The 26,124-nt window shown below is 40.3% G+C and overlaps 1 protein-coding gene across 2 annotated transcripts in view; it reads right to left on the reverse strand.

Moving 5' to 3' along the window:
* Positions 1-26,124, reverse strand: part of adcy5 (adenylate cyclase 5) — an 89,046-nt gene that overhangs the window by 23,090 nt on the left and 39,832 nt on the right. For both annotated transcript variants that reach the window (XM_047601121.1, XM_047601120.1), the window contains exons 2-7: positions 22,198-22,347; positions 20,494-20,615; positions 6,832-6,943; positions 2,797-2,924; positions 2,000-2,158; positions 1,727-1,868 (exon numbers count right to left, since the gene is read on the reverse strand). In XM_047601121.1, the coding sequence (XP_047457077.1) occupies positions 1,727-1,868; positions 2,000-2,158; positions 2,797-2,924; positions 6,832-6,943; positions 20,494-20,615; positions 22,198-22,347 (813 nt within the window). The remainder of the gene's footprint in view (positions 1-1,726; positions 1,869-1,999; positions 2,159-2,796; positions 2,925-6,831; positions 6,944-20,493; positions 20,616-22,197; positions 22,348-26,124) is intronic.

A 26,124-nucleotide genomic window follows, 5' to 3' on the forward strand; every position in this document is an offset into this window, starting at 1 on the left:
TATTGGTCACAAACAGAAATATAAAAAGCAACCCAAATAATTAGCCGGCACAGTCTTCCTTCTGTCTCCCAGCATGGGCAGCAAAAAAAAATGAAGAGGACGATATCGCTTCACATGACGCGCTATCTATAGCCGCAGCTTGTGATACTGCTGGAGGACAGAGACAGCTGATAAAAAATGTCATAAACAAAGAGGAGCTCATGCGGAGCGGCAGCGTTGAACTCATTTCTCTCCGGTCGGCGTGGGATAGAGTCCCAGTTTATAAACAATGATAAGGACGGCACACTAAGACAGCTCCCTCAGAAACTTTGAAAATGCCACACTATTCGGGAATAATTCAACGCCCACACTGAGACGGTCTCAATGGGACTTTGGACGGTTAAACCATGATTTCCCAGCCTTAATACACAGCACACATCAACTCTCTGCTTACAAAGATGTGTTTTACTCATGGTTAAAGGCCTCTTTCTCCATTTTCCCCTGGTAAAACAGACCATCCTGACCATCAACAAGTTGCAGAGTTATAGGAACAATTGTCAGCACATTTTTGAGAATCTGCACTGTCATTTTAGAAGCTCATTTTACAGATTAAGTCTTAGTTTCAATTGTGTTTTTCAGCATCTAGAAGCTGAAGTATGTCTGGGAGACATCTCCTGACTGGCCTCTCTGGGTAGAGTGAGCATGTTCTCCCTGTGTCTTTGTTGGTTCTCTCTCATGCTCGTTAGGTTCACTGGTGATTCTAAAGTGGCCAAACGGTTACAGAAAATGAATGAATGAATGAATGTCTGGGTGAGAGACTCTTTAAACATACACCGAAGATGACCCTGCTAGTTACTTGACAATCGTTTATAGCTGGTGAGATAAATGATAAAGCAGGTTATGCATCAGGACATAGTTAAGTTATATCGATCTGCACTCCTCTTTGAAGTTTTAACAAGTGATGTGCTGATCGATACTGAAATGTCGATACTTCTGATAACAGGTCTTTATGCTCTAAAATCAATTCTCAAATTAAATTATTGATACTTTCGATACTTGTGAAACACCTCAGGTTAAACCACAGCACAGAATATGAGGCATTTATGATGAAGAGGACAGAAGAGCAGAGAACAGGGTCAGAATTAAGATGCAAGTTTTCATTTTATAATAGTATAATAGTTGTCTTATTATATTATTTATTATTTTTCTAGTGTTTGAAACAACATTTTCACATATTTTGTATGATTGTGTCTCTGTTTTTTCTGTTGTTGTATTAGCTTAACTTTTGTAGTAAATGAGGCCACTACCTCAATATACTACAGAGTTTAAAATAAATAAATAAATGACTTGTATTGTATGTCTTGTATTCTTTAAGAAGCTATGACCTGAAATACGCTACTTTTTTTTAGGTTTATCAGACACACTAGGGTGTATTTACACAAAGTATCAGATCGGTATCGCCGATAACAATCTGAATTTTACTCAGTATCGTATTGGAAAGGCAAATAATGTTTACAATATGGTATTCTGATTAACAGTCATTTGATTGAAATGTGTGTTGTAAACACAAAACTCTGCATCCTATTTTACTTCTATTTCTTGGCTTCATAATGGAGGCACACAAACAGGAAGAAACTAGCAATTGTAGCGACGATGGAAGAAAAAAAACCTTTGCAGGTACCAAATTGATCTAATCTCAGCTTTGGGAGGTTCCGATACGACCGACAGCGCCCACAAACCCTCGTACCCTTTTCTGACTGCAGCCCACAATGAGGTAGGTTTCTATATTGTGCTTCTTCAGGTAGGCATTCCTTTCTCCGCCTGCTCCCGTTTCCACATCGTAGTCCCCGTTCAGATAATTCAGAGTGGCTTTAGTGATATGAATACGCCTGAAATGAGAAAAATCACACACAAACAAACACTTAAATGTTTTGTTATCCGGACACTGGACACTCACAATCCTCCTACACTCGGAGGTTTGTAGGTTAGTTTGAACTTTAAAGCGATCAGAGAGACGTACCCAGCTTTGCCCCCAGCTTCCATCTGATTTGCCAACGTGACATCGTTGGACCAGACGTCAAACTGCCACTTCCTGAGTCCGAGCACGCCACAGTGCACCCTGCCGCTGTGGATGCCCACTCGCATGTTCACATTCACCCCAGTCACCTCCCGCACCAGCCTGCAAAGAAAAAAACAAAAAAAACAATACCCAATCTTTTTGAGTGGTAAGGTTTTGATAAATGCTGGTAGTGAAATGCTCCAGGTCTGTAGCTAATGATGAACCATGATCTTCTTGTTCTATTATTGTATTCTCTGGTGCACACAGTGGATCAGAGAATATCAAACACAGGAAAAGCAATTGCAGTCCAAAAACAAAGCTTCACTTTCCCAGATTACATATCTTATATATTTCAACAATAACAATTTCTCTTAAAAATTTAAAAAATATTAATCCAAGGTACAGTTCTTAACGTGGTAATAATGGACAGATGGATGAATGAACACAGAGGGGGGAAATGCTATCAGCAGAATGAGGCCGATCAGCTGCAACGGCTTGAATAAAGAATACTGAGAAACATAGCGACCCTTCGGGGAGTGACAAACAGATATATTTCATCCGTCACTTCAGCCCCGAGCATTGAAGCATAACCCTCAAATCAGATACCGGATGTTGGTCTCTGACTAATTGCATGTGCTAGCACGTATGAAAAAGACTGGAAGCTACTGTAACTGATACTGTACAAAGTATTCCCTGTTGCAGACTGGACACAAGAGCTTCCTTTTACATAGTCAGTGTCAAGTCAGGGAGCAACTTACGAGATGGCCTCGATCATGTCCAAGCCCATCTCCACGCAGCAGTGAGCGTGGTCGGCCCTCGCCTCCGGCAGCCCGGACACGCAGTAGTAGCAGTCTCCCAGGATCTTGATCCGCAGACAGTGGTTCTCCTGTCACAGGAACACAGGAAATGTAAACGACCACGCTACTCACTTAAAACTGAATGGGGTGGGCAGCAGGTCAGTAAGTCAGTAAATAATTGCTGAAAAATACCTGCAGTTCCTCTGATGACCACTTGGGGCAGGCTCTAAGACCGAGTCAATCCCCATAGAGCTCCATGTTAAAATACAATTTAAAAGCAAAAAAACACATGCGTTCCATACAAGCTGTCCGTCAAAGCATCACTAACCTCAGCTCCTCCTACTTTACATCTTACTTTACAGCCCATTTCTGAGTTAACCAGGAGTTAGACTGGATCAGACACTGCCAAGATGGCAACGTCCTCAGCGCCACACTGAGCTTCTAAACCGCTCTTTAGGACTCCAGTGGGTGGAGTCGCAGAGGGTGTGTCCATCTTAACTTACTGAACGATTGAGAAGATACCAAAGTAATTATTGGACCCACTTTCTCCAGACACTAAAACCCTAAAATTCAGACATAGAAATCAGAAGAAAATGTATTTTGTTTGACCCCCTGTTTCACAGAATGGACACTCTTGCAAGATCGGACAGTACAGATGAGATATTTCTTAAAAAATAAATAAAACACGGCAAAATGACTAAATATATTATGAGTGAAAAAACGTAGCTGCAGATTTTGACATCTGAATAAACAGTGATCATCATATTGCTACTTATTTCTCCCACCTGTTTCTCTAGTAAAAAAATATTCATATAAAATTTAAATGTTATTTCTATGATAACACTTCTTTGGTGAGAGTCCTGCTGTATTTAGAAATAAACAGTAATAAATAGTAATACTCATAATGACATTTTGTTTTGAACCAAAAAAAATAAATAAATCATATATATGACATGTTGTATAATATTAATATTTTACAATACAATATAATATAATATTGTATAATGTTTTACCAAGATCTATTCTAACACTATATAGTTAGTATGTTATGCTTGTCCCATATCACTCTTTATACGTACAGTATGCTGGACTGTCATTGTATGCGTATTTTATATTTTTTCTCTGTACTGATATTAGACTCATGCATCAGATGCATGATGATGTGTGGATTTTTTCTACAGTTTTTTATTAATATAATTTTACAGAGCTTTTATTTTACCCTTTTTTCAGCTCTTTATTCTGGTTATCTGCACGTAAAGATGCCACTAGAGGTCAGTGGCTTTGGCTGTACATCTTTGCACGGTCAAACAGCCGAGGGGAGAAGGTTCTACATCAACAGCTAAGAAACACTATAGACAAACAAGGGTTTGGAGGTTCTCAGCATAGATTTCAAAGGTCTCTCAGCACAGTGTGCATAATGTGGCCTGTGTGTTTGCTCGCGGATCCTTAGGGCTCGGGAGAATTCTGCGTCTCATGACAGCCACCTGAGTATCGCTCTAGCACATGGCTCTGGGAAGATACACAAAGGCCCACTGTGTGAGGAGCGCAGGGAGAAAATGTGCATTTGTGCGTGTGCGTGAGTACATACACACAAACACACACAAGGTACATCCCGGCTTGAACGTTAAAGTGTCAGTGGCAGCGCTTCAGGTTTATAATGTCATGCACGTTCCTCTCATGAATATTGATTGGCACATTATTGCACCTTTCATAAACAAATGGCATACATTCAGCGTTAGCTGGACAAACAATGACGCTTCCACGTAAGAAAATAAATCAATATTCATGAGTTCGCCGTTACTGACGCTGTGGTGCAGACATCGGAAATGGGCCATAAAGAAATGAGTGGCAGCAGGGCGATGATGGCAGATATAAACGAGATATTTTACAGCCGCTCTCTCCGAACACTGGAGCTGTGAACTAGACAGAAGTGGAGGCTCAGTATTTTGTAGTTACACATCATAAGACACCTGACAACAGTGGGATCATGCAGCGGGCACATTTTCAGTGTTAGAGCAGCTGCAGTACCAAAAAAAGCAAAAAACTATAAACACTGTAGATGTAATAGAGAGCAAGGAAATATCTGAATATATGATATTAACAACGATCAGCCGTAACAATATGACCACCTTCCTAATACTGTATAAAGATGGATGGCGGAACTGCTCCTCAAAATATGGATCACAACCTCCAAGCCAAATCATTTTTTATTTATTTTTTTAAGGATGTTTGTGTCATTTTAGCTAATTGATCTAATGTTGATGCATGTACAACAGACAATTTTCTGTCTAAGTTGTGTGTTAGTTAGACATACGACTTTCTGAGTAGAAAATCCGACTTTGGGGGACGTTCCAGTTGAAAAATCCAACTCAGAACTTGGAAATTTCGAGTGGAGTGCAAATGCAAACGTAACATCCAGATGTAAACCAAGGCTAAAAGTTTCCCAGCAGGACACTGAGTTGTCACAAGATGTCAGTGGTTTTAATGTTGTGGCTCATCGATAAGAGTTAGTTTTGTCCTTCCTTACTTCAGTTTGGCTTGTGACCTGCTCAACAGTTCGCACGCTTACAGTCAAATAATTACTTTTAATTCTCAGCCTGGTCTCTTTAATATTCTGCAGAAGCATTTTTATTATTTAACATAAAATCAAATAGTAGTTTGTGTGAAGGAGCTGAGAAAAGAGACTTGATCTGCAACATGCAAAAGTTTTTATTTTATTTTTCATAACCATGCCTGTTTTTTTTATCTTCTTCTTCTAACAAACAGGTGCTGAACAAGTGAGAGCATCTGTATTTAGCCTGAGTCCACGCCGGCTGCCTCAAGGCCGCCGCTTCGCTCTGAATGCTCCTTTTATTTTTAATGGAGCACCGTGATCCCTCCCGCGGTGGCAGTCGCGTCGGATTTGTTCTCTGTGACGACTGCCTCCGCGCCTCCTTTGTAAACACGTACTCAAAATATTATGATGATTACACCGCTCACAGGCAGGAGTTATGTCATGGATAATTCAGTGAGCATCAAAGTTTTAATAATACATCAAATAGCCAGGCAGATGAGACGACATAAATATCAATCGCCTCCAGGTTTTATTTGCCATGCGGCTTCTGCTGTCGCTGCCTCAAACTAAACGCTTTTCTTTCTCTTCTTCATCTCCTTGATCTTCGAGTAATCTGTACATCTCTTGACTTTGGGGGAATTTGTATTGATTACAAGACCTGGAGGCACTGGGGTATTTATTATTTTGTGTACGGTCGAGTCATCAGGTTTAACTTGAGCGTCAAATAGAGCCGCGCACGGCGCCCTCCTGTGAGAGTCACGCACACACGATGTGTCTCGAAGCCACGGGTTCAAAATAAAAAGCAGACCTCAGATAAAACAGGTCAATTGTGATTCTTTAGTTCTCTCTACCCATTATCATGCACTGGATGCTCAGCGAGTCTCCTCAGTCAATAACTCCTCAGACTTATTCATGGGCCAAAACCCTGAAAAGTGCCTTTCGGTTACATAAATGTGTTTTACCAAACACATTTATATAACCTGAACAGGAACACTTAACAGTACAAGTTTTTACAAGTGGCTCGACTATTATTATTTATTTGCATAAAAGTGTTTTAGAATGTCAGTACAAGAGGATGTTCCAACAAAAATTGATAATAAGACACTTAAATGTTTGGTACAAAGTTCAGATACAATTACAACCAGAAATCACTACAACTACTGATAAATTCTATGTTTTTGTGCAACTGTTGCAACACGTATACACACAGAGCAAGCATAATGCGTTACATGTCTAAGTAACATCCACATCAATGAATGACAGGTCCAAAAGTTTCCAAGCAGAACATTCTATTGTCACAAGGTGGTTTAAATGCGATTTACTTCTCCAGTCAGTGGTCATAATGTTGTGGCTGATTGATGTATGCATCTAATTATTTCTTTTGTGTTAAAATAAAACATTTTTTGTGTTTTGAATGTACATGCACGTGCGTGGATCCTTACCGCCGCCAGCTTGTCGAAGCGGGCGAAAAGTTCGTTGAGGGTCATCACCAGCTCCTGCGCTGTGCACTGCGACGCCAGACTGGTGAAACCCTCGATGTCTGCAAATAAGATGCTGCGGGGGCACAAAGACAACAAGAGGCAGGAGTCAGCGCTAATTACCCTTCTTTTCCCACCGTTCGTTAACTTCGCGCTGCGCGTTTTTCCCCGTGTGCCGCTCTGTTGGCCCTGTGAGGCGGTGGAAAGACACTGCAGACAAAAGCAGCGCGAGGCATCACCAAATTACAGAATACGATGCACACAAACTTCCACTAGTAGTTAAATCTAAATCTATCTACAAACCTACAATTGGTGCATTCTAGACATCTGTTTAATTTACTACCCTCTTGTAACTCTCCAAATTCGACCATTTTTCTCACGAATGAAACTCTAATATTGAAGAATGAATGATTTATTGTGTCATGGCTGAGAGATTAAAAATGTAGTTATAATGGAACTAGTAACATTTTTAAATCTGACACTACCCAAAAACTAATAACGCAATCAGTTCTTGATAATCAGAATTATTAAAAATGGCATGTGACTTTTTATTTTTAGTTTACATGGAGGAGCGTGTTTTTTTAATGACTCCGGGTCAAGCTGTACCTTGGAGCGACTGACGGAAGCGCAAAGACTGTGATTGCAGCGGCTTTGTACAACCATGTGTAAATGTAATGCAACACCTGTAATCCGGTGTTTAAGGCTACTTGATGTAGCATTTGTGCTAATGAGGTCTGGGGAAACGGTGCGCTTGTGAAAAGTTAACCGGGAACGAGGTAAAGTGATACAGCGAAGGTCTTTTCGAGATGCTTTTTCATTAGGCGCAGCAGCAAAGGCAGATGAGCCGACCGAGCTGAATCATTTCTCTAAGAAAGAAACAAGGACAAAGGGGCCAGGCTTTCACGTAGAGACAGTAAGAGGCTCAGCTTCAGCAGCGGGAGACAGTCAGACTGACCTCATGACAAACCCACCAGAAGGTTTGTCCTGAACAGCCCAAGTTATTCGGCGAGATATGAAAACCCCACTGCACAGAAGTTACATCTTCAGTTCGACATTTCTGTCTTCAATAAGCATATCTATTATCAGATTTTCCTCCTGTGCAGCATGTGATGAACTTCACAAGTCAAACTCAGAAGGTGAGGTCTTGCCTTGTGTGTGTCACTGCTCCAGTTCTTTGACCATTTTTGATTTGGCTTTTTTATGCATAATCACGTGTTCACAACATTTTCTGGTTGACAGAGGAATTAGTGCAGTAGATTGACTAAGGATGGACTATTTTACTGTGATGATGAGTAAATATTGTAGAATAATCCCACACTAGTAGTAAAACAGGTTTGCGTGGACCCGCGTTAGCACTGAATGCTGATGTGGAAATCTGGGGGCATTTACAGCTCATAGATAATAAATAAATAAATAAATAAATAAAGATATAAATGTTATCAAGATGAAATGAAGAAATGGGAACAATTATGGTTTCATTTACTTGGACATATTTATTCATATTTAAACATATTTAAACTGCTATGTCTGTAATGTCAATAGTAGCGGGACCAACTACCGTAATAACTGTAGTCTGCGTGCTACATTTTTTTTCTTCCATAAAAAGCTAAAACTTTTGAGGACAGGACCTTTTATTTGGCATTTTATTTGGTCTTCTTGTTGTGCCGCTTCATTTTTCGGACCTTTCCATCTTTACCACATATATATTAAATATTCATATCATAACCAAAAACACCAGTATACCACTCAGCCCTAATAAACTGTCAGTGGCATGAACATATACTTTTGGTGTGTATATCATATTAAACAGCACCATTAGGACTGACCTAATGCAACATGAAGAAAAGGGTAAAAGAATATTTCATATAATAAAAAAGGCACCAAGTCATTACAAACTTAATACGCCAACACAAATCCCTTTAAGGACAACCTAAAATGCATAAAGCTCAAAGCACAAACCCATGCAGTGCCACATCACGATGACACTGAAATTACTTTTCATCCAAAATTTTATGGCTTCTTTATGAAAACAAAAGCGGTTTAGGGAGTGTTTCACTGTCTATCCCCAGGATGTAACAAAATATGAAATCTGGGAGAGGATCATACTTTGGCATCAGCGATAGGAAGATGAGTTTGGATTTATCTGAAGTTTGTTTTTGTATGGAGAATTGAGCCAATGTGCTCTGTTCTTCCCCCATTAGGTATGTGTACAACATATCCAAGTGTGATCATTGTCAGAACATCTGTGACTTTTTCTGCAAACTTTCACGTGGACACACTTCAAACTCTACATGTCACAGACCTATTGATACAAGGATATTACCTGCCAGCAGTTTAGTAATTCCATTTCATGCAATGCACCTCTTTGCCAGTCGTCAAACACCATGACCAGGCAGTATGGTCATCATTTGATTTCGTTAAGCCGGGTATTTCAACAGTTTCCTGACAATGTAGAAGTGGCTTTCTGAGTCAGACCCCCAGGAAGAAGCAAGCTATAAATAACCAAAACAGACCAAACACACTCACATGAACCTCACTGGGTAGTGGCCTGCAAGAGAACACGGTGTGTTTTTACAGCACGTCCGTGCAGGACATGCAGGTGTCGGCTTGATATGTGACATTCATTATGTCTAAGTGTTACTAGAGGTTTTTTTCTGTTTTTTGTTTTTTTACTTTCTGCACGTGTCAAGAGTGCTTACATGTCCTAATGAATCCAGGCTTCAAAATGCCTGAATTTACTCAATTTAGGTCTGAGGCTGAAAAGGATTAAGAGTCCCCACACCAGGGTACACATTTCTGGGAATAATTGATTGCTTTCTGAGAACTGTTACAAGGGAGGTCGAGTGAAACCAGACACTTGGTCAATGAGTCTGAGCTCAGGGACAGGTCCGTCGACAGGGAAGACAAAAAAGGAACGACGGAAGGGGAAGGTTCTCATGCTCAAGAGGCTCGAACAAAGACGCTGCTCAAATTGAATCCACACAGAAAATTCATTAAATTCCGTGTAGTTTTATCCATTAGGCACAATAAAAATGAAAACACATGTCCTGGTAGCTGAGTTAGAAAAGACAACTAAACTAAACCCCATGAAAAGGCATGAATGCCCATTGAGGAAATTTCAGTGTGGTGCCATAGTGGCAGCAAGCAGACGGTCGGATGTTTGCCAGAGTCGGGCGGTCAGTGAGCATCTCTGGCCCTGGTTTTTGAAGTGTTTTCTGAACCGTTGCTACTTGTTGGACCCCTGTCGACAGCTTTGGAGCCAATTCAGTCAGTCGGAGAGATCACTCTGATTGGTTGATGAGCTTAACAAACCATTGCACCAGAAAATAAACAGTAAACAGATAATGAAGTTCATGAGCTGCAGGCACAAGCTTTTCCCTCTTTCTTTTAATATTTTCACAACTCTTCCTATCTTCCCTCCAAGCTCATAGTACCGGTTCCTTCAATATCACCTACTTTCTTAACCTTTTCACTTCCACACTAAGAAATGCGATTAATCGCAATTAAATATCATTCATTTTTAATCTATTTTAATAGCGTGCTCTGCAAATTGCGTATTTTGACATATCATTATCAAAATGTTCACACGATTGTACAGATTGATACAATATAACTTTTGAAGATATAATGTGTTCACACATGGGCAAATTTGTGTATCTTACACAATGAATGATTAGCAATGGCAAGACAATGGGTAAAAAAATAGAAATTAAGCATTTTATTGTCTACTACCAGTACTACTACAAAAAATTATCAACCGTGTGGTTTCATTGCCAGTCAACGGATTAATATTTCCTCTCACACATGTGCACTTATGAGCTTGCTACCATAAGCTGTAGTCTTGGTGGTGTGTTCAAGTGACGCAAGGTCTCAGTCGTCTTTGTCACAGGCACTACTTTGACGTCAATGTCTTGTGTCCCTACCTCGGAGGAAATGAAACATGCATGCGTTGGTCCTTGTACTGGGGATTATATTAGAAAAAAAAACACCTAAAATCAAATATTAAAAGGTTTCGAAAATCAAACTTTGTTTTTTGTTTAATTTCTATCTAGCTTTCTAGCTAGCTAGTGGGTTCCTTCAGCTAGCAAACACAGTGAAGGATCTCTGATGAAGATACTGTATAATGGAAAGGCATATCACAGTTATCATGTGACGTCAGGAAGTAATAGATAGACTGGGAAATTGTAAAGCCAACAACAAAAATAAGTAGCTTTCCTTTTTTAAATTTAAGCGATGGCTACCAATAGTCATAATGATATCGTAATAGAAGATAACAAAAAAGGCTGAATGCTGATCAGTTCTTTTTACCTGGTTGGTTATTAAATGTCCCCTGATATTAGCATTTTATGAATGAGAAAATTAAATGTTCTGTGCAGACTGCAGTTATTACGGTACTTGTGCAGACAGACAGACGGACATAGGAGTTAAAATAAGTTTAACCTTCATAACCAAGCTGTAAATGTCCCCGGATTTAATCTCAGATATCTAGTCCCCTTATCATGATGCCAATCCCTATAATGTTAGCATTATAGCTATGCATTAGCTAGCCACTGCTGCCATAACTTAATGCGTCACGGCAGCAGTGGGTAGATGATGTATAACCAGTCCTGTGAAACCAAGGATGTCTTAGAAGAAAGATGGAACCAGCAAACATCTGTTAGCTAGAGTAAACACCTTTAAGTGGAACAAACATAAGACTGAGTCCATTCCTGACTAATAAATTAAACACTTTCAAGGTAAAAATACTCATTTATATTTACTGAAAGATTATTTAGGCTAAAAAAATATATATATAAGTGTTTGATAAGAAATAGTAATAAGGAAAATGAAGGCATCTGATTCAAGGATTTGTCAGAATCCAATTAGCTTTCTAGAGTAAAACATTCAGAACGGATGTGTTTTGTAGTGAAAAGACGCTCTCTGAATCACCGGGGCTATTTATAGGTAAATACATAATGTACAGATCCCCCCCACCCCACCCCCCCACTGACCCAGAGATGCAGAGGACGAGGCCACTCGCTGAAGCCTGATACGACAACGTCAGAGGCGACAGTGGGCGGCGAGCAACAGGAGCAATAGAGAGAGAGAATGAGAAAGACACCTAGGGTCTTTAAGTCCCATTTAATCGTTGCCATGGAGACGAGTGTCTCATTAGTACGCAACATTAACTCCTAGTGGCCTTTAGATTTTGCACATTGTAGTAATTGCGGAGGAGATCCTGGACTGAGAGGACGTACAGTCTCACACAAGAATATGTTGAAAATTTAGTTCTTTAACATGTGACAAAAAAATAACAACTAATAATTCTGAAATGTGAGGGTTTACGTGTATTGATGTCACGTCGAGCTCAGTCTCAACATAACATGGTTCATTAAATAAAACCTTTTATAATTACTAGTTTGTTAATGTTATTATTATATCCAAACTATTTATAATTATTTTGTAATTATTTGCTTCCTTCATGTTCGTATCTAATCTTATGTTCCTATCTAAATAATAAAAAAATCTATTACTTATTGTTACTGTATTTACATTATTGCTTTAACATATCTTAAATAAGTCTCAAATAAATGAAATGAACAAGGATCCAAACAATTACTTTACACATGGTTTAGAAAATAACCACACAAAATGTTCTTTGAAAAGATGAAATCTGAAATCTATGACTTGTATTTGGTTTAAGGATATTTTATAGTGGTTAAATCCAAGATTAACAGGGGACAATGCACCTTTAAGGAAGAAAGCATGCACATATTCTAAAAACTATGTGGTTCCGAGCATACAACCAAACTTTGTTCCACAGCCACATTCAAAATGTACAAAAACTACCCTCGGACCATAATTGTGTTCGTCTCTCATTTAACTCGTTACCATGTTTCCACTACTACGATCCCCCAGTTTTGCCCTTTGATGCAATAACAGATATTAAAGCTGCAACGTCTGCCCTGAGCTGGATAAAAAGCTCTGTGTATACCGCCAGACACAATATCATCTGACCGCCGGTATCATGAGGTATACATTATGATTATGAGATTTGATTAATTCGCTGTGTGGGCTTGTGTTTAAGTTTGAGAACTTTTTTAATTTTTGCAGTACTCTCACACTGATTTCTACTTTTCTTACAGCAATGGAAAAAAAATGACTTTTTACCACCCAGTGTTCAATCTGCAGGACACAGAATGTTTATGAAGCGCTAGCTACAAGAAAACACACAGAAATCAGGTATTGACATTGACAGGGAAACTTTTGGACATGGGATTCATGCGGATGTTACTTATACATGTAACACAAAAACATGAAGAACAGCACAAGGTGTTGACCTGGCCTCCAAATTCACTAGATCCCAAACTCATCAAGTATCTGCGGGATGATCCACAGAGACCCGTCCCCTCCACCTATAGGCCCATGTCCGTTCTCTGATGAGAGAGTCACAACTGTTTTGGAGACTCAAGGGAGACCAACTCAAGTTTTAGGAAGGTGGTCATAATGTTATGTCAGTGGTCTCTTGGTTTTTGATCTCTTGATTTTTTTTTAAAAGGAGCAGGAAAATAATTCTAACAATCGTATTCAACAGAAAATGCCTGTAATACACCAAAAACACGCTTTTATTTCATTGTTATGAGGTAGTGTCTGGTCTGGTCTGGTCTGGTCTGGTCTGGTCTAGGTAGGTGCTACATGTCTAAGCAATATTCACATGAATGAATACCAGGTCCAAACGTTTCCCAGCAGAACACTGAATTGGCAAAAGATGGTCGTTGTTATTCACTTCTCCTGTAATGTTGTGGCTGATTGGTGCAAATCCACCATATATCCATCATGCATCTTAACAATAGGCATACAGAAACCGACTGGGAAGGAAAAGAGTGAAACAAGACAAAAGTGCCCCCCCTTTTTCCTGCCTGCAGAGCGGCCGCTGTAAAAATCTTTTTCTGGGTCAGATCTCAGCTGAACCAAAGCTGTGCTGTGTCGGCATCGTGGTGACCCCGTGACCCCTTCTCGTCTGGCACTGGCACTGCTACCGACCAGCTGCCCTCTATCTGCCCCCCGGCTGTTAACCCCACAGCTCTGCCCTTCAGTCCTTTTTTATCTCGCTTGCCTCACCTTTTATTCCTAATTCCCCTTTTTCTGTGTGTCAAGTCGAGCCACTGGCTTTCTTTCTTCTTACTGTTTTACTTTTTTTTGTTCTATATTTTATTCTTGGCTGACAGAAGGTGCAAAGTCTCTATTGGCATCCTAGGATGGATGCACAACTTGATCTCCTTAAGTAGGAAGGCATATTGCTTGATATGCTAAATATTACTAGTAAATCATGCATCTTTATATAAATGATGTGTATGTTGCATGCTTCATGCATGTGCATTGCCGTCTGTTCACCACGGACAGACTCTCAGGTCAGGCCCGGCCACAACAGCATCAGCAGAACAACCTTATGCAACATGCGAGGATAATTAAGTGCATCAGACTAAAACCATGTGCGCTTTCTGTCCAGTTCCACTTCTTGTCCTTACGCCGAGAACGAAGGTGGGGCCAGTTCCTCTAATTTATGCAATGTTCTTTCCACGGCTCTCTCTTCTGGGTGTCTCTGGCCTACATAACAGCAACAGCAGCAGCAGCAGCAGCAGCAGCAGCAGCGACAGTCACAATGTCCTGACAATATTTCCCTGTACTTCTACTGAGCAACCCGGCAGCATCCAAAACACGCACCGCAGGGCCCTCTTGCATAATCCCTTAGTCAGCACACAGTTTTGTTAAAGCCACAGGACACTACTTCACTCGAGAGGACGGGTACAAGTGGGACGGCACACTCTCAAAAAGGTGGAGCAGAACTTGACCACGATGGAGCATGATTTACAAGCACCACTTGTTGAAAGTCAGCAGTGACTTATGTAATTATGTACGCTTAAGTGACAAAAGTATTGAAAACTATTCAGATTGGTGCCTTTCTCGCTCTGTTATGAGTTAAATTCATGCACTGGAGAAAGTCTGATGCAGATGGAGATGGTAAAGCAGAGGCGTGAGCACTCATTTCCATGAGGGTTTGAGACTTGTGAAGGAAACAAGCGACAAAAGTCGACTTTAAATTCTGAAAACTTACTGCGCATTAATAACATGAGAAAGGGTGGCAGCATAACAGGCCTGCAAATCTAACAATTTCAGATAATAGACATATGTCAACATCTATGTACTTGCAGACACTGAGATGAAATTCTTTGAGATTTAAATTGAACTTGCTGGATTAACTGGCAATCATTTGACATCTAAGCCACTTGTGGTTGAATTCGTACTTCTTAACAATGGCTTAATAGAGCCATGCATTGTGACACCACTTGCTTGAATAGCAAAGAGGACACTAGATGTTGAACAACTTTAGATTTATTTTTAAAGTCGACTATTATTTGGTGAGGATTGCATCGACTAGTCGGTAACGTCACACATAGAAACACAGTAGAATGCAATGCTTTGCAACAGTTAAATCTATGTTCTTGACCTGAATGCATGTTCTAGCATGAACAATGATGATACTGTCGGCCATAACCCACGGCGACACCACAAACACCGTCAGCCTGACACTTCTAATATGTGGCACTCGCTCAGGAAACTCTCCATAGCTCCAAAGCTCTACCATAACGTCTGTGTCTTGCACGGTGTGTTCACTGACATCAAGGACAAAAATCACACTCCACGACCACAGCAACCACATAAACACATGAGCTCATCAGTACTGTGCACTGCAGATAAGTTTAGCCCATATAAATCAGCACCGCAGAAAGCGTTCAAAAGCAATATAGGATAACGTAGCCAGGATTAAAAAAAATGTGGTATATCTCCAAAGTCTTTTCTGTGTACGGTTGTTAAAGGTTCAGCAAAACTCTCAGTCACCATTGTTTAAAGTGAAGAAACAAAAATTAACCCGACTAGCATAAAAGACACAGTATGCTGTCTACGTCCTGCAGTACATTAAAAGAACCTGTAACCTCTTAAAGACTTGCTTAGAGTTACAGAACGTAACATGTGTTGTTGTTCCCGCCGTCTTGTGGGTTGATAAAAATGTAGTTTCAATTCTGTGTGTCGTGTACATGTACCCAAACTGATAATAAAGTTGACAGTAGTAGCCAGGAGTGAGGTCAGAAGGATTTGACTGAAATATGTTCCCTAATCCTATCAGAAACCGTTTGTACTTTGTGTTGGATCAAAGGATGTAATAATCTGACTTGCATGGTTCATCAACTGATCCTCTACCTCTGTTTTTGAGTGCTCTGGAGTCACAAACATACGGACTCTAATGCATATCTACAGCAGCAACAAGCTCCAAGCAGCTCCCTCTCCACCCCCCGTCTGGTTTCCCTGCGTACTCTGTGGTCGTAGCAGTGGGAGCTGTCACTTCCCTTCCTGTTGTTACTCAGCCTCTCAGCAGAGCACCAATTACCAAAAAGCCACTGCCCGCTCCCCGACAAGCCTGGTCACACCTGGTTAGCTGGCCATTAACCACACGCTCATGACCACAGACAGAACTCAGCCAAGCTTAGCGGATGCTGCTAATGTGCTGCTTGTTCCCCAGTGAGTCACAGAAAACCCTACAGAAGGTCACTTAATCTCCACTTTATTTTTTACGGCCGCGGACTCTCATTTTTTTTTTGCTCCAGCCAACCCGGCCAGCACAACAGCATCTAATTAAGTTAACAATGGCAATGTGGCAGTAACAATGTGTGGGTGTGTCTGTGATGGAGGAGGGGGTTTGATGGGGTTTGAGGGGGTACAGGTGGGATTACTGTATATTGTATATGAAAAGTGATTTACAAACAAAGTCTGATTGATTGATTATGACATGCCACAGACGTGTTCCAATACTTGCCCTTCTGCAAAAAAACAAAAAAAAAAAGAATCTGAACTTTTAAACTTTTAAACCAAAGAATTCCCCAAAAACTGATCGTATTAATAGTGACAAAAAGATCTTTGTGTGCCACAGCACGAGTACGTGACTCAATGTCACGAACATTTCTAACCACTGGGGTTTCAAAGGGACACATCCGAGTGATAAAGTGCTTCAATAGCACCTATTATTTATCAAGGTTTTGGCTTCCACCTGACTGCGACAGCTACAGGCCATAAAACTCCAAGTGCACAGTTGGATTCTCAGTCTCGCTGTTGCAACACACAAACGTATTTGTTTCCAGCACTGCAGAGGACACCGGTTTCTTGGAGACTACTTGCCTAACCCTGCACTTTATTTTTGTCTCCATACGGACAGACTCATGTCCTAACAAAATAAATAATGAAAGTACACATAAACAAAAACGGCATACTTTAATCAGTGTGCATTAATGCAGTGTCTCCTTACTCCACAAGGTGGTGCCAAACCTAACCACATTACAGTCACGCTAATCTCCAGTATTATAAGACAACTTTATTGATTAGCGTTCACAACAAAGCCACGCTGTAGAAGCGAGGTAAGCAATGACTCACCATGGAAACTATGGGGATAAAAAAAAAAAAAAAAAATGCAAGTGACTGCAAAGAGACCCAAAACATCTGCCTCTAGAGAACAACAGACAAAAGCATCGATTAGGAAGAGGAAGGAGGCTATTTATATTTGACGTCTGCTGCTTAGAATTCCACACATGCTGAAAATCCAAATCAAAAGCAGTGCATCATTCTACCTGGACTCACGACTGCAGTAGTATTGGTATAAATTAAGCACAGTACACCTTTCATCTGGATGTTGTATGACAAACAGACAGTAAAGCCCCATGAGGCAAAGCTGAGATACTGGGTTGAATAATCGAAACCCACATCAGAGATAACAGAGAGACTAGCAGTCTGTCTTTACCGGGGTGAGTGACACCAGAGAGTTACTGAACAAAGTTGTTTTCACGGATCTCAAAAGAAAGAGTAAAGATGCATGTTAGTGAAGATGGAAAGCTGCAAAAATCCATTCCTATAAATGCTCTTAATAAAATCACAATATGGAAACAACAGGAAACAGACTGTTCAGATGTTGACCGGTGCAACAAAAGCATAACTGAGAGACTGCCAAACTGCAATGAGAGTCTTGAGTAGATTTAAAGTGAACATTACGCTAAAAACCCTCTTGAAACACTTGTATGTAGATCAGGCATAACATTATTACCACCTTCCTAATATTGTTTAGGTCTCCCTTGTCCCTCCAAAACAGTTGTGACTCATCGGAGAATGGACATGGACCTTCTGAGGATGTCCTGTGGTGTCTGGAAACACAATATAGTTCGTTCAGGGTCCTATGGGTTGAGTTGAGGGGCCTCTTTGGATCATCCCACAGATTAGTTTGATTGGTTAATTTGGAATCTAGTGAATTTGGAGGCCAGGTCAACACTTTGTGCTGCTCATCATTGGGGTGGGGGGTGTCTGGTTTAGTCTGGTCTAGGTGGGTGCTACATGTCTAAGCAACATCCACATGAATGAATGCCAGGTCCAAAAGTTTCTCAGCAGAACACTGACTTGTCACAAGATGGTTTCATTGTTATTCACTTCTCCTTTCAGCAGTCATAATGTTGTGGCTCATCTGTGTCTAGTTTCTCACTCAGTATTTAGCATCACATTTAGCTGTAAATTATATCACACTCTTTTCATGGGTACTGTATGAACAGACAGGTGAAAAAATATTCTGGGAAAATACCATGCAGCACGTTGTCATGGCAACCCCTGCACTCCTCCTCCTCCTCCTCCTCCTCCTCCTCCTCCTCCTCCTCCTCCTCCTCCTCCTCTGCCACCGTCTGTGGGTGGGCTGCACCATTCAGGATTAACCTGGATTAAACCGTCATTTATTCAACAGTTCTCTCGCAACAGCATCTTAAACTTAAAAACCTGATTCTGTTTTTTTTTTTTTTTTTTTTTTTTACGCCTTGCAAAAAAATAAAAAATAAATAAATAAAAATAAATAAGCCTGCTTTTAAAACCTTGAGCTCCTCCTTAAAGCAGACCCGAGAGCATAGAGATGTTTGAGCCTGAATCAGCAGACAAAGTGACAGGCTGCTAAACTTCAGTAAAGTACTCAAATGTAGTAGCTTAATCCTAAATGCGGCGCATGCTTTAAACAGGTGCACTTTATTATTATTATTGACAGACCATAAAAGGAAACATTACTGGTGCATCTTCAAATGTTCCCTCTGAACTGAAAATAATGTTACTCAAGTTACTTGTACGCTTCCCACAATAGAATGTAAAATTAGCATATAATGACATATATAAACTTAGTGGGGACTTTTTTGGGGGGTGGGGGGCAGCCAGTGTTTGTATGTGGATATAAACTGCTTATGTAGTGTCACCAGATTTATTTCCATCCAGTGCATTAATGTTTCACCAAGATTTCCTATTGATGAGAGTCTGACCAATGTGCAAAGCCTTCTCCTGCACGTTCACAAGATTCTCACTGGGGTTAAGCCAATCCATCCATGCTCCCTGAACCACTCTTTCACTATTTGAGTCCAATGAATCCTGGCATTGTCATCTTGGAAAATGTCTCCAGAATCTAATCTCTATGCTCCCTAGCCAACTGAAGCCTTTTTCCCCGGTTAGCCTCACTGACTAGCGGTTTTCTTAAGGCTACACAGCTGTTGAGTCCCAATCCCTTGAGTTCCCTTCACATTGTACTGTTGTTTTTCTTTGATTTGATTTCACTAAACGTTTAAGTGATCACAGACCACATTTCTTCCTGGAAGATGTTGGCTCCCCACTATACTTCCAGTTTTAGCAGTTTCTGCTTCAGTCTCCTTAGATGTTTTCTCTGATTGATGCATGCCAACGATTTGACGCTTTTCAAACAGACTTTTCCACGAGATGCTGAAAGATAATCACCCATGCACTAATTATTTAATAGGAGGCTCGTACCTATTTACTAAAACTGGCCATGGAATTGTATATATGTAACAGGGTCAAATATACAGTACTGTACAGTATACAGTACTATAATTACACAAAATCTGTTTCACTTTAAATTGTTCTTACCTGACATGTTTGTCCTCCTAAGTTGTTATGTGGAACCTTTAAAACTGAGCTACTGTACCCCTACGTTTATTTTCAGGGGTTGCCCCCCCTATAAATGTGTCTCTTTACCTCTCCCCTTTTCCTGTTGTGCTCTGGAGAGGTAAAGCGACACAGTAGTCACAGAGATTTGTGTTTTAGCTATGTGCTAAAGCTATACTGTTAAAGTTCGCTCGCTAGCTTAAAGCTAACATATTTCTGTCCTTTAATGTGTGTAGGAGCTCATGTTGTTCGTGACTGATGGGAGGATTTTGTTTTCATTTATACTTTCGTCAGAGAATAAATGGAGACTGCCTCCTCCAAAGAAATCCTGGTCTGGGCCCATTAATCCTCATCACACAACGCAGAAGTAAAAACTAGCCGGTTACATATATAATAATAATGATTATTACTATTATTATATAAAAATGATTGAGTAGTATGTAGTAATAAATACTACATGCATCATATCTTGATATCCGTATATGTGTTGTTATTTTTTTGTTTTTTTCCTGCAGCAACACGTAGCTGGAGTGTGGAGGTGTTAACAAGAAGGTTAAGTCTATATCTGCTTCTCCCCATCATCCCACTTCCTCCTCCCCCTGGGGGGAGAGCAGCCCCTGATGTTACCTGACGTTGTCGTGCTTCTGAATGTAGATCTTGTGGAACATCATGTCTTCCTGCTTGGCGTTTATGTCAGCTTTCATCTCCATGGCAACATGGCGAGGGAGCACTGAGAGCAGGAGGCGTTCCTGCAGGAAAAAAGAGGAGTAAGTTCAGTGCATGACTGTGAGTGAGGTGCAGGCTGATGTCCGTCCAATGGTAGGTGATGAATGGAGACCTACATTAAGGCATAATGCTCGGAGCAATTTCCGGTCGCTAAATTAGCTGGTGGCAAAAAATAAATAAAAAGGTTCTTTTGACATTAACCTGTTAATGTGTGTAGCGATTACGTTTCCCAAGCTGTAATTTTCTACTTTTGTCATTTAACCTATAGCAGAAAACCTTAGCTTCAACTTGTTCTACTGAATCAAACAGCTTTTTCTATGCTGCAGAAATAAAAGCCATATTCTCATCAAAGTAAAGCTGCAGCTCTACCTCTTTAAATGCACACATTTATAAATAAAAGAAAAAGAAGAAAAGTTGAAGGACAACTCAGTTCCTGCATGAACTCATCCTGCTAACGACGAGCTCTGCATGGAGATGCCATAGCAACGGCAGCAGGGCATCATGGGTACTGAAGTATTTAGAACCATTCATTATGAGTACAATTTACCATCATTTATTTGTGCACATGTGGTGAAGAAAGCATTAGTCAAGAGTTTACATGAAGATGTGCTCCAATTTTTGGTCAAATTTCTTTTGCACAAAAATGACCAATTAATCACCTAAACCAAACTCCTAACGAAGGATGTAGCAAATGACCAACACCTTGATCTTAACACTGCGATAGCTGTAAGCTGGTGATGAAGAAACACCTGGTTTACTGTACAACAGCTCACTTTGCATATTTAATGCGTGAGAGGCTGTGGCAGGTGCTTCACTGAATTCATTGTCATCTTCAATGCAACAGCGCGGTTCGGTGATTTGAGCAACATCCGCCTCAATCTTCTCAGCAAAGCTGTGAAAATAATAAGTAAGATCCCTCCACTGGAGCGAAAACCACAGACGGCAGACTGCAAAGAGTCTCACATATACACACTACAACGTGTCAAGCTTCATGTATGTACATTTATTTCAAACAGCTTTAAAACTGTCTGTTTGCATGGCCTGATGCTTCGACACAAACGAATAAAGTGAGTTATTTGGAAGTTGTACTCGGTGGAATTTCGGTGTGAAATTTGCAGCTGCCACTTATTTGTAACTCAGGTTTGGCAGAGGATGCAAATTAACAGCTTTGGAAGGGAAATGCATCACTTTTTAAATGACACAAGCAGATGGAGACTTTTTTTTTGCAGTTCTACTACAGTTGCTAAATCATTTTACTGAGCAAATCCTCAAGTGAAACTTTCACACGTTAGAAAGATGCGCCTGGAAATGTGCATATGAAATTTTTTTTTTTTTTAATATTTTTTGTGAATAGGAAATCTGTCTGATCTCTATCACCAATTAATGCACCTTTCAAGATGGTAGCGCCCATGTCGGCTGCAGCATAATTTATGTAACTGTGAGGTAAATTTCATTTAATATGCACCGATGGTGTGTTTGTTGAATGACATAGTCTAAATTTAACATTACGTCTCACACAACCCATCTTCTACATAACAGATCAAATACTTTGTGCAACAGAAAAAAAAGCAGAACCCTTGTGCACATTTGTGATTTTCCTCTGACCTGCTGCTGGTTTTCCCTCTGGGAGTGGAGGCGAGCTTGGATGCACTCCCTGGTCTCCTGGAAGGCCTGCCTCTGGGAGCCCTCAGCAGGGTAATGGGTGCACACTCCCACTATGTTGGTACAGGAGAAGATCAGCACGTTGGATACTATCTGTGGGGGAAGGAAGAGAAAGTGCCTCAGTGTGAGCTGCAGGTCAAGAAGTCACACAGTTGAAATTCCCCAGTTTAAATCCTGCAAGGGACGCTTGTCATTTAACTTTTGATCCACAACCAATCAAACTTTATTCATATAATATTTCATGCATAAGAGATACAACACAAAGCACTTTACATTAAAAACAAACACCCCTAACCCCCCATGCCCTGCACCCTCATTCATGCACACACACAGCATACTACACACATGCATACTCCCCAAGCATACGCCCCCTCTCCACCTTAAACCATCCCAAAGTTAAAACAGAATATGGCTGAGCAATGAGGGACCAAGTGAGGAAACTTCTTAAGGAGCTGTCCACACCGAGAGGCGTCACAGCCCACGGCTAAAGAGACCACCCCGACCCAGACAGACAGTCCTGCTCCAGGGCCATAAAGCCCTGGAGCAGGAACAACAGGCCCAAACATCCAGGCCAGGACAACCCCCCAGGACAGCACCCCCGCAGGCAGGAATAAAAAAATATAATAAACAATGAAAATACCATATGAATATTAATTAAAAAGAGTAAAAACTAGGAAAACTTATAAGAGCAACTAAAGACAGTAAACTCAGCATACTACTAACTAGCATATTACTAAAAAGAATAAGAAGAAATCCATCAAGATGATTCAAATTGTACATATAAAAATGTCTTTTATACAGAAATGTATATTTCATATGAATCCACAGGACAATCGCATGTTCTCTTCAAGACGTTCTTCACTTTCATTGAGGTCTGTGACATGGTCTCTGTGTTAAACAGTGTCAACATCAAGGGAGTGACTGTGTGTGTGAGCTGCACGTTTTCCTCAAGTCCAAGCAAAGCTGTGAGGCAGTAACGTGAGAACGGCTCACATGGTAAATGCATGACTTGCAGCTAAATGTGCAGAACTGAGTTAAGACTCGTTTGCTGCAGAAGTTCTCTCCACAAGCTATTGCAGACTGAAAACCAATTAAGAATTAAAGAGAAAAAAGTACATTTTTTTAGCTAAAACTCTATCTATGAAAAGAGCAGAAAAAAAAAACGGTAAGGCAACTGGGCTTGTAGAATTCCTTGATTACGTTTCACCATTCATCAAAGTAGCTTCTTAGCTTCTTGCACTAGTCAAGGGAGTTTCTTCCTCCCAAAGATGTTTCCGTTTAAACCCCAACTCACTTCCAGTCCTTCAGAAACTGAAGAAGCTACTTGGATGAGTGGCGAAACATGTTCAAGAAACTTAATGAGCCTCTGCTTTTGTTGAAATTACCTTTTTATTCCAAAAGGCAAATTTCCATCACATACATTAATTACAGCTTTGGTCCTTCAAGAACATAAAAAAAAGGATGGATGTAGAAGCTTTGAGTGGTTTTGTCCATACTTTAATGGATCACTAATTATTCCAGTAGAAGCAACAACAAAAACAGACAAGGTCTGATTAGTTTTACATACTCACTCCATTTCTGTTTAAATTTTGAGGGGAATAAAGATATCTTCTCAATAATGGACAATTTCTATCCATTCCTCAGTGGTGGGTGGATCTATTTCCAACCATTTCCTCGTGACAGATTTCTTACTCGTTGCCAATAGTATAGCCAGCAGTAGATTGCCCAAATATAAAAAGTTTCACAATAAATTAAATGTTGAAGAATGTTGTTTTTAATGACATGTTTGTGGATTTCTTATCTCTTATTTCCTGACTGTCCCAAAAAATATGAAAGTGGTTGGCTCCATTTTCTGATATTTTAATAGACCAAATGCAACCTGGTTAATGGATAATCGACAACAAGCAAACAAACTATATACATGTGCTTAAAACTGTCACTGAAAGCAAAGCTATTCCACCGTGGATAGTACAATACACTATATCAGACTTTAAATACACAGAACTAAGATATGAATGGTTTGGCCAGAAGAGGTGAGAGAGACAGACAGTTTGATGTATGTTTTCCTGCCCTGCAGCTCTTTTGTCTTTAACTGAGAGTGTAGCGCCAATTGTGTCCATCAGCTGCGCCTGTGCACCAAGTGTCTCTCCTTGATTTTGACCAGATCCAGCAGAATGTCCCCGTGCTGCCCTGAGAGGACGTCGTCTTTCTCATTATAAGACTCAGCAGAGCCAGCTCACATGCTGTGAAGCTTGAATGTTCGTATGCGCATGTGATGAGACAGAGAGACACAGTGTGTGAGTTTATCTGCAGAAAACAAACTGACTTCAGCTAATGTATTTAAACTTATCAGAAAAGTTTTAGAAATCACCGCCTTGACTTGTTGTTCCATTACGTCATGTAGTTCTACAAGAGTTTCCAAGAACAGCAAAAAAAAAAAAAAATGTCCTGAGTCGATAATGTGAATCCTGAAAATGGTAGGTTCACTTTCAAAAAGCATTAAATAACCAGGGATTTATCACTATTCCGGGTAGGATGTCTACATTACAGAGGCTACTGATAAAAAAAAATATAACAGTGTGTTTCATTAGTAGATTTACAGCAGGGGAAAAATTCCTTCTATAAACAGAGTTTAACAGGGCCGAGGAGTGACCCCTGAGGAACCCCCACACAACATATTTAATAAAATGTGTGACATATAAAATCTCTACATCTTAAGAAAATTTAAACAGTTGTGAGTCTGCAGGTCTGAAATCGCATATTCTTCCAGCGTTTTATGGATGAAACATATTTCTTAAGCGTAAAAGAGGAACCTGATTTCTGTGGGCAATTAAGAGATACCCGATTTTTTCCTCAGCCAGGGACAAAAACAAGGTTTCTTGGTCATGTTAATGAGTAACGAGTTTTTTGATCACACATGATAAAGGCCTTTAGATGTTTTGCTGTGAGAGCGAAGCAAAGGGGATGAAAGGAAAGATTATACATGATTACACATGCAAAGACGCATTACTGAAAATGAAACGGACACAACTGCTTTGACAAATCTGAATAAGTCAGCTCACACGATGAATCACGGTGACACACACACACACAGATCAGGAAGTGGCAAATAATATCTGTACTACAGCTAAAGAGAGTCGTGGAGGAGACTGATTATCGATTATGTACCCACAGACTTACTAGTGTAAGACAGTGTCCAATTCCCTGAGTAATTGGTTGTTTTATTTTGTGTGTGCACATAAATGGAGGGGTGCGTATTGGCAAACGATACGATACATTATTGCAATATTATGATATTGCGATATATTGCAATATTCTACATAGTTCAATCCAAATGATTCATTTCCAGTTTATTGAATTTGTACAGAAAAAGTGGTGGTGGAGGTGAAAACATGACTTTTTCTTTTAAAATCAATCCTAAAAAATTCAAAATCTATAATATATCAGAAGAAAAAAGTATCATGATATATTGCCATATCGGTATTTTTTCCCACCCCTAATGACTACATGAGCTAGCTAAAAAAAAACAAAAAAAAAAACCCAACATCTGTGAGAAACCTTTTGCTGGGGCAAACTTGCATGTCTGCGCCTCACTAAAAGCTGATCTTTTTAATTCGAAGCAAATAGGTACCTCTGGGTTTCATAGAGCCCGTCCAAGTTTCCACCTATCAAACAGCTTGCAAGCAGTCATGTGCCCAAGGCACCGGCGCTAAAAGACATTGTTTCCATTCAGTGCCAGGCATACAGTGAGTCCTGGGACTGGCAGCCAGCAGCAAGCCACAGCCAGCGGCCCATTCTTTTCATTTAATGGGCTGAATCAGCCAGCTGAATCACATTAACACCACGGGCCTCTCTGTTGCCGGAACAAAC

Source organism: Mugil cephalus, chromosome 12 (genome assembly GCF_022458985.1).
Source record: "Mugil cephalus isolate CIBA_MC_2020 chromosome 12, CIBA_Mcephalus_1.1, whole genome shotgun sequence".
NCBI classification, from domain to species: domain Eukaryota; kingdom Metazoa; phylum Chordata; class Actinopteri; order Mugiliformes; family Mugilidae; genus Mugil; species Mugil cephalus.